This window comes from Phyllobates terribilis, unplaced genomic scaffold (genome assembly GCF_046119375.1).
Source record: "Phyllobates terribilis strain yellow unplaced genomic scaffold, ASM4611937v1 Scaffold_5__5_contigs__length_657084704, whole genome shotgun sequence".
Taxonomy (NCBI): Eukaryota; Metazoa; Chordata; class Amphibia; order Anura; family Dendrobatidae; genus Phyllobates; species Phyllobates terribilis.
Genome location: NW_027362765.1, coordinates 128,377,490 through 128,393,883, shown reverse-complemented (window position 1 = coordinate 128,393,883; position 16,394 = coordinate 128,377,490). Strand labels below are relative to the sequence as shown.

Sequence of the window (16,394 nt, the reverse complement as noted above, 5' to 3'; positions counted from 1 at the left end):
CTCACATCCAATTGTGGAACTTATTATTATTCCAAGATCTATTGATTAAAAAGTTGATTAAAATTAACTTTGTTCATGGGAAAACCCCTTTAACAACATGAGCCACTATGAAAAATTTGGTGCATTTTAAGACTGTGTAGTTTTAAATGGGTGGTCCTAAATTAAAGTTTATTTTAATCCTAAATGTCTATATATTTAATGTAATGTCTATTCATTAAAATGTACTTTGTTTGTGGGAAAAAAACCCTTTAGGACACGTTTGTCTATGTTAACATTACCTATTAGTTGTCTTACTTTCTGACAGAAAATTGCGTCAAAAATTCAGTACAATTATGAAACATTGCCACATTTATATCACTTCAAACCTTTTCCGAAAGGCCACACTATTACAGGTAAAGTGTCTAAAAGTATAATGAATGTGGTGAATAACATTTTTTTTTTTGCATTCAGCTTAGCAAATGTCCCCTTATGTTGTTAGTGGATAAACAGCATGCAGTAAGCTGCTGAGCTCCCTCTAGTGGTAGTTAAAGATAGTTTCTTTTTATCATTTAAAGATGACCTGTCACCAAGAGAAAACTGGCCAGGATTTGCTCTTATGTTATTCCTGTTGCTCCCAGATTTTTTATTTTTTTTTCCACTTTTTTTTTAATCTGTAATACTGATCCAGAGATATGTGCCTTTTTATTTGCTGGTAATTTGCATGGTCTTATGTTTTTTTTTTTAACAAGGAAGTGTGGCTCAAAGGATCGTCTAGTTGCGTGTCTTTAGGCTGCTCTTCATTTTTTACCCTTTCAGCAATGCCACCTTTATAAAGCCCATGCAAATTAACAGCAAATAAAAAGACTCGTATTTCTGGAACGGTAATGCGGGCTTGAAGAGAATAAAAAAGAGAATACTCAGGGGAACAGTGTGAATAAAATAAGAGCAAAAAGTGCCCATTTTTGACCTCGAGATAGGTCCTCTTTAAAGAGGATTGGTCACCAGATTTTACTATAAAAACTGAATCCATTATTAAATAGACCTGATGAGGCTGGTGTAATGATTTTGAAAATCCATGTCATAAATTAAAGAGAATTCAATCTCCACCCACCCATATAGCCTGACTGACAGCTGCATCTTGTACTGAGCAGAGTTAGATTTCAGCAGCAGGAGGGACACTGAAGAGCTGTCAATCAGGCTAACTGGGTGGAGATTGAGATTCGTTGTTCATAAAAGATTAGGCAGCCATTCTGACATGAATTTTCAAAGTAAGTACACCAGCCTCATTGGGTATAAGAAATCTATTTAATAATGTACGCAGTGTGTATTGTGAAATCTATGGACAGATCCGCTTTTTATCTTTGACCATGCTGTGGCTTTGGGCCTCCGTCATAAGACTGCTTAGACAGTGTAACAATGAATAATAAGGACCTCACAAAAAGTAACTGGACTTTGCCTGAAACAAGCATTTTATCAAATTAGTTCTTATGATAAATCTGAAAGCAGAAATAATAAACAGAATAATTTACATGAAAAAGGTGCACTGGAAATCGTGCCAAGGTCATTCATTATTTTTCTTTGTGCCACGTTATCACTCTTTAATCAAGGGTGGAACCAATTGCACTTAAGGTAATAAAAAAAGGAAGGAATCAATATTTGGCAATTTCTCAATAGTCTTTGTTTCAAAGTGAAATGTTTTTGATTTTTTTTTTTGTATTTTTATGCTTTTTCTTCTCCCGGTTGGTTGCATTTAGTAGTCTCTGGTTTATCTGAACAATGAAGGTTGGCGTTTTTTCTGATTGTCAAAGGCATCAAAGATTTTGGTCAAGAAGCGAATTCCCGTGTAGCCGTATCAAGGCTTCCAAAAGAACACAAATCATTTGAAGTAGTCCACCATTCTCATCTGGACCCTGTCCCACCACCTTTTGGATTTCATGTGAGATGAACCTCTTTAAGGATAGCGGTCCTCTTCTCCTGATGTGATGGACCTTAAGAACATAAGAGTTCAGGGTCATAGTCTCTGACTAGAAAAGTGCCAGTCTTGTTCTTTGTCCTCCGGGCAATGTGACAAGAAGCCTTGTCTCCGCATATATCTGTCTCAAAAGTGTTCCAGAAAAGTTCTGAATTTTAGGCATTAACAAGAGCACACCATGAGTCCTGACGAAGAGGAACGCTGAGTCCCGAATGTTGGTTCAGTGTTGGACTAAACGGATATTCATCAGAAATATATTTTAGCTCGTGTGACCCGGTTACGATTTCGTCTGCATGGCTTTGACCCTAGAAATGAAATAAATCAATGCATGAGAGTGGGGGACCTCCAGTCCAACGAGTAGTAACTATTGTTTTCCAACGGTGTTTAAGAAGCCCAATGGGTTCCACCTTACAGATGCTGTGTCATCTCCTTATTGGACAACTGGTTCCCAACCTATTACTCAGTAAAAGTTTTTCTTACCTGGGAGCCGGGTCCTATTGACTGTCCTGAGTACTGTGCAGATAATGTTGGCTCTGTTTTTAATACCGGAGTGGTGTCTGTTGTAACTGATGATGGTGAGTTGTTGGCAGAAGTGTTTGGCCCTGGAAGAGATACCACCATGGTAAAACTATGGATGTCGATAAATACTTTTTAATTTACAGTGATAGTTTTTTTTTCCATCTTGGTTAAAATATATTTCACGGGACACTAAAAACATAACTGCTTTGTTAGAAGACAATTTAAAGAAGTTGTCACTTTTCCTGAAACCTTATTTATAAAAGTCCCCTACATACTCCTGCAGGAACCCCCCGAATCAGCAAATATCTGGTATCAGAAACGGGTGTAAATAATAACAGAGCTAATTGCGCTGTCCCCACAAGTGATGTCATTTGTGGTGTTGGTTTCTGCACACTGGGTATTCTTACAACATGCACTGACAGTGCGCTCTATTGCTGACTTGTTACTTCTGACTTGAGCTGGCGCCAGAGCACACTGCCACTATGCATATTGCACAGCGACAAGAATCTACTGAGCATACGTCGAAATTAACAAGTGACGCATGCTCAATAGAGCAGGGACTAGCCTAGACCCTGAAATGGAAGTCACTGATGACGCTACGTTTGAGTATCCCAGCATGCACTGAGATTTTCAAACAAAACATCATCAAAGAGGAAGTAGTAACAAAATAAAATAAAGCAGTTAGATAGTGTAGTGAGGGAGAAAGATAGGGAATTTTTAATTAAGGTGTATTAGAAAAAAAGATTAGATCATGACATTAAATAGAGAGGCATTTAGGATTAAAAATAATTTGTGTTTCGGACCACCCCTTTAATTATTGGGTCTATGGAATTTTTCTATAACTACCAGTATCTCAGTCTTTTATTACCTGTTGTTTTCCCTTTAACATTTTTGGGTTTCCTCTTTCGAGTTTGAATACTTTCTTTCTTCATGGCTAATGGACGAGGCACCTAGACAGAGACAAAATGCATTTATTTATTGCTACTTATTCTTTATGTTGTATTTTTTCTTTGCAGCATTGAATCATTGAACCTTTTATTTGAAATAATACTGTTGGTTCTGTCCTTACCCCATGCAGCTTCATGTATAGACCACATGCATTACACACAGGTTCACCCTCAGAGTTTCGCCTCCATAAGGTTGTAGTGGTTGTGTGGCAATTTGTACAGCAAAGTCCAGCACGTCTGGAAGAAGACTGCAATGAAAGAGGAAGGTCAGGGTCATAAAAAAGCTACTTAGGTACTTTGCTTTTTTTAGTAACTATTATGATGCCCCAAGGTGGAACACACTGTAGATTTCATAGACTTTTTTTCCTATGGGTATTTACTTTTTTTTTTTTTTGCACATACTCACCATCGCCTCCTGCTGTGTAATAAATTTTTCATAAGTTGCTAAGAGGACTCGGGAAAGGGACGTGACAACTTCATTGAGCACATTTTTGGCTCAGAGAAGTAGTTGTCACTTTTCATGTTTCTTCACTATAAAATACTTGCACCCTCCCCCATGAAAAACTGTTCGGACCTGGAGAGTTGGAAGAATTTTCTTATCTGACTATAATTAGTCTGAGATTGTCCATAACTTATGCTTCTCTTGAATAAAAGCACACAGTGGTCAATAAGACTAAGCTGAAGTCGATTATTTTTGGCCTTTTATAAGAGATCACAAAGAAATAAGTAATTAGGACTTAATGGATGTGTCCATCATAAGACTGGAAAAAATGATGGTGGTGGGAGGGAAGGGGGAAAGAAAAATCCCCTTAGTGGACGTTTAAGACTCTAGCACCTAATTTCTCTGCGTGATTTTGCTATGGCAACACCCAGAAACATGGTGACCCTAAACAATGGTGGGATGCTAGGGAGTAAAGGATGAGATCTTTTCTGCAGTGGAATTGGAGCAAAATAAAAGTAACTAAAGAACTGTAAAGAGTTGGGTTTTCTACTTATTTTGAAGTCATTTAACCCCATATAACTTTTGATGTGTTTGATGGACAGGTTTCGCCACATCCTGTCTGACTTTGAGTTGGCCAAAATTTTGCTAAATTTTTTACTTCAGAAAACTAGCGAAAATACCTGGATGAATCGGGCCCCAGGTGACTAAATACAGAGAAAGAATATGTGAAGAGGAGACCACCATGTAGGTCAGAGTTACTATGGCACCTGACAATAGGCCCCAAAAATCAGAGATAGCAACTTTAAAGATGGGATGGTGTAGATGTAAGGGTTCTGGCATTTTACATTGTAAAAGTTTAGATATTGTTCCTGTAGGTGCTTACTACAGCCAATAGGAATGGTAATCCATTACTGGGTCCATGAATGGGTGGAATGAGTGTGCAGCTCTGTGGCTAAGTAATGGATAATGTAGTGAAATAATTGTGGTGTTTATTTCTTTTCTTTATCTTGGAAGGTCTGCAATAGTTCCCTGCCCAGTAAGGGTTAAGTCATTATTTGCTGGCAGCTCCAGAACTGGAGACAGGCAGAGAAAGGCAGAGTCTCCATTAGCTGCTTCCAAAAATATTGTCTCTGAAAATGTTCCTCCCTAAATCCTAAATCTTGAGCGCTAGTGATGGACGATTGCAAGGCCCAGGGGCTTGTCAAGGACAGGAGAAGAACGATATTTTACTCCTAATTTCCTCTCAGTTTACTTTAAACGAAAGGGGCCGGTCACATTTCCCTGGCAACGTCCTGACCTCGTCTGGAAGAACCTCAGTCCCAAACTTTGAACTGTGTAGTTTATTTATATAGAAGAGAACAGCGCCATGTTTCATCATGGAAGAGGATTTTCAATGTTCTGTTTTATCTTGGGTTTATGGACTAATTGTATGTGTATGTACAGAAAATAACATTTCTTGTAAAAAAATGATCAGAGACTAAACTACCTGAAAACCACATAGGTCATTTTCAGAAGAAGATAAGCACCTCACATCCAAAGATGAATCACCACATCAGTCTCTTAATGTCAGAATGGAAAAATTAGAACAATTGAGGCAGCGAAACATGAATAATAAATGATTAAAGGGAACCTGTCACGTTAAAAAAACACTATTAACCTGCAGATATGGGGTTCATCTGCATGTTAATAGCACTCTGAACTTGCACTGAGTGCCCCGCTGCCAGGGGGAAATTAACTTTATCCCTCCTGGCAGTCTCAAGCTTTCAGTCACAGGGGTGGGCCGACACTGCTTCAGTCACCGCTCAGTGCATAGTGAGCAGCAGCTGAAACCACGCCCTGACATTGACTGACAGCCAGCTCAGAATTAGAGCCGTCTTTCAGTCAATGCCGGGGTATGCGTCTCGGATTAGGTGGCGGTAACAGTGGTCAGACTCCCCGCAACCAGGAGGTTAATCCCTATGCAGTGGATAAGGGATAACTTTCAAACTTGAGAATACCTCTTAAAACTTGCTTAAAAATCATTTTTATCAGTACACCGCCCCCTGTAAACTGGAGAAGTGCTGCCAAGAACATGATATTCTATGCACACAGAACGATCATATTAACTGTCCACATAGAATTGTGGACTGTCTAAATAAACCATTACATTGCTGCCAATTAGAGTGCATGTAGCCGATCGGTGGTCATTTAATGGCTGCGGTTGGCATATGTAAACCTAGCCTTAGAGGTAAGCTCTGTTTCACACCATGTTTTTGTGGTGTAGTTGACGTATCTGTTTGTACTGTAAAAAAAAAAAAAGATATTTAAACAGATAAACAGATAAGTACAGTTGTGCTCAAAAGTTTACATACCCCGGCAGAATTTTCCCTTTTTGGACTTGTTTCAGAGAATATGAATGATAACAATAAAACTTTCTCCACTCATGGTTGTTGGTTGGGTGAAGCCATTTATTGTCAAACTACTGTGTTTTCTCTTTTTAAATCTTAATGACAACCAAAAACATCAAAATGACCCTGATCAAAAGTTCACATACCCCAGTTCTTAATACCGTGTATTGCCCCCTCTAACAGCAATGACAGCTTGAAGTCTTTTGTGGTAGTTGTGGATGAGGTTCTTTAATTTCTCAGATGGTAAAGCTGCCCATTCTTCTTGGCAAAAAGCCTCCAGTTCCTGTAAATTCCTGGGCTGTCTAGTATGAACTGCGCTCTTGAGATCTCCCCAGAGTGGCTCAATGATATTGAGGTCAGGAGACTGAGATGGCCACTCCAGAACCTTCACTTTGTTCTGCTGTAGCCAATGACAAGTCGACTTGGCCTTGTGTTTTGGATCGTTGTCATGTTGGAACGTCCAAGTACGTCCTATGCGCAGCTACCGGGCTGATGAGTGCAAATTTGCATCCAGTATTTGCTGATAACGTGCTGCATTCATCTTTCCTTCAACTTTTACCAAGTTTCCTGTGCCTTTGTAGCTCACACATCCCCAAAACATCAGCGATCCACATCCGTGCATTACTGTAGGAATGGTGTTCCTTTCATCATAGGCCTTGTTAACCTCTCTCCAAATGTAACGTTTATGGTTGTGGCCAAAAAGTTAAATTTTGGTCTCATCACTCCAAATTACCTTGCTCATGAAGTTTTGAGGCTTGTCTCTGTGCTGTTTGGCGTATTGTAGGCGAGATACTTTGTGACATTTGCGCAGTAATGGCTTTCTTCTGGCGACTCGACCATGCAGCCCATTTTTCTTCAAGTGCCTCCTTATTGTGCATCTTGAATCAGCCACACCGCTAGTTTTCAGAGAGTCCTGAATTTCAGCTGATGTTATTTGTGGGTTTTTCTTTGCATCCCGAACAATTTTCCTGGCAGTTGTGGCCGAAATTTTTGTTAGTGTACCTGACCGTGATTTGGCTTTTACAGAGCCCCTGATTTTCCATTTGTTAATCATAGTTTGAACGCTGCTGACTGTCATTATCAATTCCTTGGATATTTTTTTGTATCCCTTTCCTGTGTTATACAGTTCAACTACCTTTTCCCATAGATCCGTTGACAATTCTTTTGCTTTCCCCATGACTCACAATCCAGAAACATCAGTGGCTGGATGAAAGATGCAAGAGTTTGTCTGGATCCCAGAAACTCACTCAGCTTTTATGCACACACACTGATTACAAGCAAACAGGTCACAGAGGAGGATGTTACCTTTAGTAGCCATTCAAACCCATTTGTGTCAAATTCTGTGCATGTTATCAGGACAAAATCACTAGGGTAGTGAACTTTTGATCAGTGTCATTTTGATGTTTTTGGTTGTCATTAAGATTTAAAAAGAGAAAACACAGTAGTTTAACAATAAATGGCTTCACCCAACCAATAACCATGAGTGGAGAAAAAGTTTTTTTGTTATCATTCATATTCTCTAAAACAAGTCCAAGAAAGGAAAAATTCTGCCGGGGTATGTAATCGTTTGCGCACAACTGTATTTGCATAGAATATAATGAATGGGAAAATATTTGTCAAATTTGCATCTGTTTGTGCATATATTCGCATTGATTAGTTTTCTTTTCAGGATGCAAAAAAACATTGTCTATTGTGCTTTTTTATCCTAAAATAAAAAAGAAAAAAACAGATGGAAAAAGCATCCTTTGACACTTCTCCCATGTCATTTAAAATAAAAATCAGGTTTTTTGTTTTTTTTTTCAAATGGATGCAACATATATGTTAAAAGTAAAACAGATATACCTGCTTTAAAGGGAATCTGTCAGTAGGATCAACCCTCCTAAGCTGTATGCATGGGCATATAGGTCATGGGATGACAAATAAAAGGATACCTTGATATCTGCAATCTGATGTCTTATTCCAAAGAAATCCACATTTTTCTTAATATATGGAAATGAGATGTTAAGGTCTATGGGCTGGACAGAGTTCTCACTGAGAATCATTACCAGTGTGAGACATGTAATGACTGACAGTCTTCTCTCCTGATCTACACGTCTCACACTAGTATCCCAACCCACTCCTTTATTTTTAATAATATCTGGAGGCATACTCTCATGCAGATCAGTGCCCGGCCCGTAGATCTGAACAGCTCATTTACATATTAAGTAAAATGTGGATTTCTTTAGAATAAGATATCGGATCGCAGATATAAAGGTATCATATTATTCAGCTTCTTATGACCCACATGCCCATATAGACGACTTAGGTGGGTTGATCCCATTAATAGATTCTGTTTAAAATGCATCTGTTTGTATACATTTTACAACAGATCAGGTTTGGGTTATTTTTTTTTGCTTACAACATAAAAATGTGTCCTTTTCAAAAGTTACAAAAACGTGGTGTGAACCAAGACTAAGGCTGCGTGCCCACTATGCGTTTTTCAAGCGTTTTTGCAGCGAAATTTCCGCAGCGAAAACGCTTAAAAAAACGCTTGGTAATACGTACCCCATGGTCCCCAATGATAATCCGCATGTGCCGTGCATATGCTGCGGAAATTTCCGCTGCAGATTATCATTGCGGAAAAATACGCAGCATGTCCATTAGTTTTGCAGACACGCAGCATAATTGCCGCCATTGACTTGCATAGAATCACTTAATATCCGCATGACTACATGTGCACATGCGGAGAAGAGGAGACTCTCCTCCAGACCCGGGTACGATAGCACCTGTTAACAAAAGAATTTAAAATAAAAAATAAAGATTATACTTACCTTCCGATGGCCCCCAGCCTCCTCCGTGATGCGTCCGGTGTGTTGGGCGGCTCGCGATGGACTAAAAGGACCTTCCATGACGTCATTTAGTCATGTGACAAGTCACGCGACCATAGACGTTAGCGGTCGCGTGACCTGTCACATGACTAAATGACGTCATGAAAGGTCCTTTCACACCACCGCGGGCTGTACAAGAGACTGGACGCAGCGGAGAAAAGACTGGGGGCCATCGGAAGGTAAGTATAATCTTTATTTTTTACATTTCACCATTCTTATTCTTTTTTTTAACTATTACTTGGTCACACTATACAGTGCCTACAAGTAGTATTCAACCCCCTGCAGATTTAGCTGGTTTGATAAGATGCAAATAAGTTAGAGCCTTCAAACTGCAAACGAGAGTAGGTTTTATGAACAGAAGCATAAATCTTACAAACCAAAAAGTTATGTTGCTCAGTTGAATTTTATTAAATTTTAAACATAAAGTGTGGGTCAATTATTATACAACCCCTATGTTTAATATTTTGTGGAATAACCCTTGTTTGAAATTACAGCTAATAATCGTCTTTTATAAGACCTGATCAGGCCGGCACAGGTCTGTGGAGTTATCTTGGCCCACTCCTCCATGCAGATCTTCTCCAAGTTATCTAGGTTCTTTGGGTGTCTCATGTGGACTTTATTCTTGAGCTCCTTCCACAAGTTTTCAATTGGGTTAAGGTCAGGAGACTGACTAGGCCACTCCAACACCTTGACTTTTTCCCTCTTGAACCAGGCCTTGGTTTTCTTGGCTGTGTGCTTTGGGTCGTTGTCTTGTTGGAAGATAAAATTACGACCCATCTTCAGATCCTTGATGGAGGAGCGGAGGTTCTTGGCCAAAATCTCCAGGTAGGCCGTGCTATCCATCTTCCCATGGATGCGGACCAGATGGCCAGGCCCCTTGGCTGAGAAACAGCCCCACAGCATGATGCTGCCACCACCATGCTTGACTGTAGGGATGGTATTCTTGGGGTCGTATGCAGTGCCATCCAGTCTCCAAACGTCACGTGTGTGGTTGGCACCAAAGATCTCGATCTTGGTCTCATCAGACCATAGAACCTTGAACCAGTCTGTCTCAGAGTCCTCCAAGTGATCATGAGCAAACTGACGAGCCTTGACATGACGCTTTGAAAGTAAAGGTACCATACAGGCTCGTCTGGAACGTTACTTATGGTATTGACTGAAACCAATGTCCCCACTGCCATGAGATCTTCCCGGAGCTCCTTCCTTGTTGTCCTTGGGTTAGCCTTGACTCTTCGGACAAGCCTGGCCTCGGCACGGGAGGACACTTTCAAAGGCTGTCCAGGCCGTGGAAGGCTAACAGTAGTTCCATAAGCCTTCCACTTACGGATGATGCTCCCAACAGTGGAGACAGGTAGGCCCAACTCCTTGGAAAGGGTTTTGAACCCCTTGCCAGCCTTGTGACCCTCCACGATCTTGTCTCTGATGGCCTTGGAATGCTCCTTTGTCTTTCCCTTGTTGACCATGTCTGAGTGCTGTTCACAAGTTTGGGGAGGGTCTTAAATAGTCAGAAAAGGCTGGCAAAAGAGATCTTTAATCCACACATGTGAAGCTCATTATTCTTGGTGCCTGAACTACTTCTTAATACTTTAGGGGGACCAAACAGAATTCTTGTGGTTTGAGGGGTTGAATAATAAATGACACTCTGAATTAACTTTTAACGTTTTAAAAAAAAAAAAAAAAAAAAAGCAAAAACAAAATTTGCTGCAGTGCATTTCCCACTTCCAGGCTGATCTACAGTACAAATGTCACAATGCCAAGTTAATTCCGCATGTGTCAACCAGCTAAATCTGCAGGGGGTTGAATACTACTTGTAGGCACTGTATAAATCCATGCCGGTTGCATGGATTTATATAGTGTGACCAAGTTGTCAAGCACTTTTCCAAGTGACGCTAAAATCGCTTGGAAAAGCGCTTGATAACCCGCATGCGAAAATGCATGCAAAAACGCTTGACAAACGCTTCTACCTGGCAGGAAAAACACATGTAAAATCCACATGCGTTTTTCCTGCCAGGGAGAAGCGGAAAAAATATGCAGCATTTCTGCATCGTGGGCACTTAGCCTAACAGGCTAACCTTAACTGCCTATTATCCATGTCACTGGTATTGATCAGAGCTGCTCTGTAGACATTTGTTAGGTATACACTGGTGGATTTCTACCCATATCAAGTGCCCATCAATAAAAAAGCACATCAATCGACCATCACTTAACGCTGGTCTACACAGGCCAATGCAAACTGTATAGAGGAGAATGATATTAATACTATATTCAGTCTGCATACAGTATGCATATTGTCAGCAGCACATTCCCGTCTGGCCATGTCAGTGATCCATTTTGATCATGATCTGCTGATCACTGACATGTTTCTATTGCACAGTGATCGGGAATGAGCATTCTTAGAATGCAGATTATGGGCCAGTGTGGCATTTGCTCTTATATTTGACTAGTTGCTTTTTCTCAACAATGGACTTGCAGTGAGTATGAAAAATATTATTCTGCGTACCGTGGAGTGAAATGTTTCGCTCAGAATCAGACAGCGAGATACCAGAACGATGACTATAAATGCACATCTAGAAATGAACCCAAGACATCACTGAACGTGCACTAACCCTCTGTGAACGACCCTTCGAATCTGATCCCCTCCTCTACAAAGTAGCCGAAAGGTCATTGGTCTCCCTACACGGTATAGGACCATCCGTCAGCGGAGCAGTACTGTAATGTGAAGATCTGAACGATCTACTAGTAATTGCTTCCCATTAAGTTTGGTTGCCAAAGATATTTCCAAACTAAAAAATTATTTCCTATGAAGCGATTTCTGATGTCACAGATATGGAAGACGAGCAGCCGGGGCCAAAACCTAAAGAACTTTATTACTAAGGGAATCATGAAATGGATGGATAGAAATCTTAGGATGCAGTGTGGTCCAGCGTCTGAAGCTGGGGGGGTTACACAAATTTTGGGCTTAATTAATGCAATATAATTCATTATAGGGAGGCTGGGTACACAGAGATATTATAGGACAAATACAATTCCTATAGAAAATTGGGGCCAACAGCAACCAATCAGAACTCAGGTCTTAATTCTTGACTTGCTCGGGTCAAATACAGCTACACTGTGATTGGTTGCATAAGTGGAGGGGGCTCAGGAGCTGAACTCGCTGTACACACAGCTGATGGCAGCTATATTCTATTATATATAGTATATTATACTCCAAAGACATACTGATATGGAATTTAGATTGTAAGCACCAATGAGGACAGTGATGATCATTTCTGTAAAGAGTTGTGGAATTATTGGCGCTAAATAAGTAAGATAAAAAATATTACATAGCTAGCATCCTCTAGAAGCTGTGGCCGAAGCGGTCAATCTCTGACAGCAGCATTTGAATGGAACACCTGCCGGTGCTTATCGGCTTCCATTAACTCTCCACAATGTGATCGAGGGGAGCTGATAGGCTAATATAGCAGCCGGAGCCTCCCGAAGAATCTCATCGTTGCCATCTTGCTACTCCTATGAAGCTCAGCTGCGCATAGGAGCCTTCAATTTTCATTATACTGCAACACTGAACAAATGGACTATCGCAGGTTCAAGTCACTAACGGGGACTAATAAATAATGTTAAAAAAAAGTTTAAAAAAATGTAATATATATATATATATATATATATATATATAAACTGAAATCATCCCCTTTTTCCCCCATAAAAAATAAAGAACGGAAAAAAAACATCTTTGGTCAGGAAAAGTGAAATTTATCAAAATAGAATTAATTAATCCCCTACAATAAACACTGCAAAGAGAAAAAAATCGACACGCCAGAATTGCGTTTTTTGTCACTTGCCTAAAAGCTATCAAAATGTTGTATTTACGCCCAATTCGTATCAATGAAAACATCAACTCACTACGTAAAAAAAAACCTTCAGCTCCATCAACAGAAAAGTAAAAATGTTTCGGATCTTGGAAGATAGCGAAACAAAAGCAGCAAAACGTTTTTTATCACATAAATAGAAAATAAATCTATGCAAGTGACACTAACCTGGATAAACATGTTTCTAAGTCATTTTTACCCCACAAAGAATTCCATTAAAAAAATGGCAGAATTGCATTTTTTCACCATTTCATCACACTTGGAATTTTTCAGTACATTATGTGGCAAAATGAATGTTGTCATTCAAGACTACAGCTTGTTCTGCAAAAAAACAAGCCCTCATATGGCTATGTCGACAGTAGAATAAAAAAGTTATGGCTCTTGGATGCAGGGGAACAAAAAACGAAAGGGCAAAGACACTAAATTCCCTGGTCCTTAAAGGGTTAATAAATGAGGTCTACTATCTGTTGGTATGGGGCTCCTGTAGGCATCCCATTTTCTGCCCATATTTTGCCCCCTTCTTTATCTCTTGCAGCAATGCTCGTTAATATGCTGCATGAAGAAGAAAGCTACTATTTTTAAGAAAAAAAATATTTTTTTCTGCAGGCACAAAAATACGTGATGAGCCCATAGATTGTAAAGGAAGCATGTTATGGATTTATGCCAATTCAAGCAATGCTTTAGCATAGTGCAAGTATCATCTAACTTCTAAAGGGTACACAGAACAAAGAGGGCTACAATGTTAATATCTAGATGGGGCCCCAATATGGAGCAGCTTCATAGGACCGCACCATCCTATCTGAAGCGTAAACGATCCCGTATTTATTTGCCCCATCTTTTATAGGAGAAAAGGGCAGCATGACCCTCTGGTTACGTAGTTACAAAGGTTGAAAAAAAGACCTAGGTCCATCAAATTCAACCTTTCTCCACCGATTAACCATTTTTTCTTCCTTTATTTACTAACATAGTAATAAAGAAGTGGAGCCCATCACCCATTGGGAAGCACAACCTCCTGTGCTAACCAGGAGTGGCGACCCCCTTATATATGAGTCCTATAAAAGCTGCCATGTCTTTCCCCATGGTACATAAATAATAAGTTTTATATCTATATTCCGCAGCACTTCACACATTTCCGTAGATTTTCCAAGCAAATTCTAACCTGTAAATCTGCAGTGAATTGCAGATAATTAAACTACTGAAAGACGCATTCACACAAAGCAGAAAAATTCTGCACCGACAAATGCTCATTATATTGAAGAAATGCCGCGGATATTGACCGTGGATTTCTACCCTTCTATATAAAGAATGAAATCCATCACAAAGCCTCAGTAATATAAGCACGCAAAAGCTCAATTCCATAAATACGGTCATCCAGTGTCCCATTGTTGATCCCATAGAATTATGCGGGATCTCTTCCAGTCATCAAATTCCACTAAGTGTGAACTCGGCCATATAACACTGCTGTCATCTCAGGACCCCCTCAGACACCACAGCCCCTCTTCTCTCAGCTAGTTACTATCACGTGCTGCCATCTATATTACTGAATTCTCCAGGTACAAAGTTCTGCTCTATTCATGTAGCAGCCATTTATAATGTAGCATGCTAATAGCTCAGCTTGTGTCGGCCCGGCCGGCTGCATCCTGTAGGTAAGTAAAGCCATGATGTATAAATGACCTGCGCTTTAGGATTCGTTCCATATTACACGTTACCCTTCTGTTAAAGCCTCTTTCTGTTTGCCGATGACTGTGTCATCACTATATGTATCACAAGCTTTGATTCCTTTTATCCCTGAAGTGCCTGAAGTGCTGGAGGCACCTATACATTATATCTGGTATCTTTGCATCCCTTCCATCTAAATATATAACATAATTCTGCATTCCTGTCTTTATTCTACAACCAGTCTACATACACATCAGAGAAAACTCTGCCAAACCCGATATTTTCAATAAAATGATCTTCTGTCTAATGTATATAGGGACTTCCCGATAGCCCTGACTGTCGATGCCGACAGCAGGATGGGGCATGTTGGATATCATCCTTAATCCTTTGTTCTCAGAGAAGATAAGCCGCAGCCAGGACTGTCTGAACAGCAGCTTATTCCACCCTCCCTGTTGAAAACAAACGCACACTTAGTCAAACTGAGCACGCATGTATACAGGGTGGTCCAGATTGAACTTTTATGGCTTTCTTAAACCACAAGTGTGAAGCTATTAGATGTACAAAATGAAAAAAAAAGAAGATTTAGCAAGTCTTAAATAAAAAAAAACTCCTACCGTTTTGTGTCTACAGTTTCTATGCAGACCTATGTGTCCCCACGGCTAGCACTCATGCGTTGCTCTACTTCCTCCATCTCCTATCCTTTGGGTATCCTTTATATGTATGTAGTCTTTAACCATGAAGATACAAATGTCGGCATAGGATCTACACACACAGATCTATAGGGTATTTTTATTTATTAATTTTTCTTTCTACATCCTTCATTAGGGCGCAGTCAGACGTCCGTATAAATCGGACCAAGACCGGAACGCAGTGCACGGACTAGCCGGCGGCTCTCCCGACCCGAGTGTGACAGCTGCATAGAAATACATGAAGCTGTTACGGTCCGATTTAAATTGCGATCTGATTGCGCCCTTAGGCAACAGCCCCACTATCAGTATTTGGTCAGTATTTTTTCTCAGGAGTAGGAGCCAAGACCAGGAGTGGGCGATAAATGCAGAATTGGTGACTGGTTTCTATTATGCCTTTTCTCTGATTGTTCCTTACCTGGTTTTGGCCCCCACTCCTGAGAAAAAATACTGACCGAATACTGACCAAATACTGATAGTTGGGCCCTGGCCTCAGTGTGAGAATTGGGCTGTATAAAAATAATTTCTTATTCTCTTAGTGACCAGGCCACATTTTTCTAAGCTGACTTGTCACTTTATGTGGTAATAACTCTGGAATGTTTCAACATATCCCAGTGAATTTTAGATTATTTTTTCATGACACGTTATATTTCATGATAATGGTAATTTTAGGTTGATATGTTTTGCGTTTATTTATAAAAATATCAGAAATTTGACAAAAATAAAATATTTTGTATTATCCATTTAATCCAGATCATCATACCACACAAAATAGTTAATAAATAACATTTCCGTCATCTCCGCTTTACATCAGCACCATCGGTAAAATGTTCTTTTATTTTATTAGGATGTTAAAAACTTTTAAATTGTAGCAGTAATTTTTTCATTTTTTCAATTAAATTTACAAAACTTATTTTTTTAGGGACCTATTCCCTAGGCTTGATGTGACTTTGGGGTACCCATATATTGGAAAACCCCAAAAAGTGATACCATTTTAAAAACTGCACCCATCGCCGTATTCAAAATTGCTGTCAGGTAGTTTATTAACCCTTTGGGTGCTTTTCAGGAATTAA

The 16,394-nt window shown here is 39.7% G+C and overlaps 1 protein-coding gene across 5 annotated transcripts in view; it reads right to left on the bottom strand.

Moving 5' to 3' along the window:
• Nucleotides 1-1,208: 1,208 nt before the first annotated feature.
• The window catches only part of GATA5 (GATA binding protein 5), a 38,193-nt gene continuing 23,007 nt past the window's right edge, over nt 1,209-16,394 (bottom strand). For 2 of the 5 annotated variants that reach the window (XM_073682975.1, XM_073682976.1), the window contains exons 5-8: nt 3,540-3,665; nt 3,339-3,420; nt 2,432-2,553; nt 1,209-2,256 (exon numbers count right to left, since the gene is read on the bottom strand). In XM_073682975.1, the coding sequence (XP_073539076.1) occupies nt 2,107-2,256; nt 2,432-2,553; nt 3,339-3,420; nt 3,540-3,665 (480 nt within the window). In that variant the 3' untranslated portion in view covers nt 1,209-2,106. The remainder of the gene's footprint in view (nt 2,257-2,431; nt 2,554-3,338; nt 3,421-3,539; nt 3,666-16,394) is intronic. The other 3 variants (XM_073682974.1, XM_073682978.1, XM_073682977.1) reach the window with 3 other exon arrangements.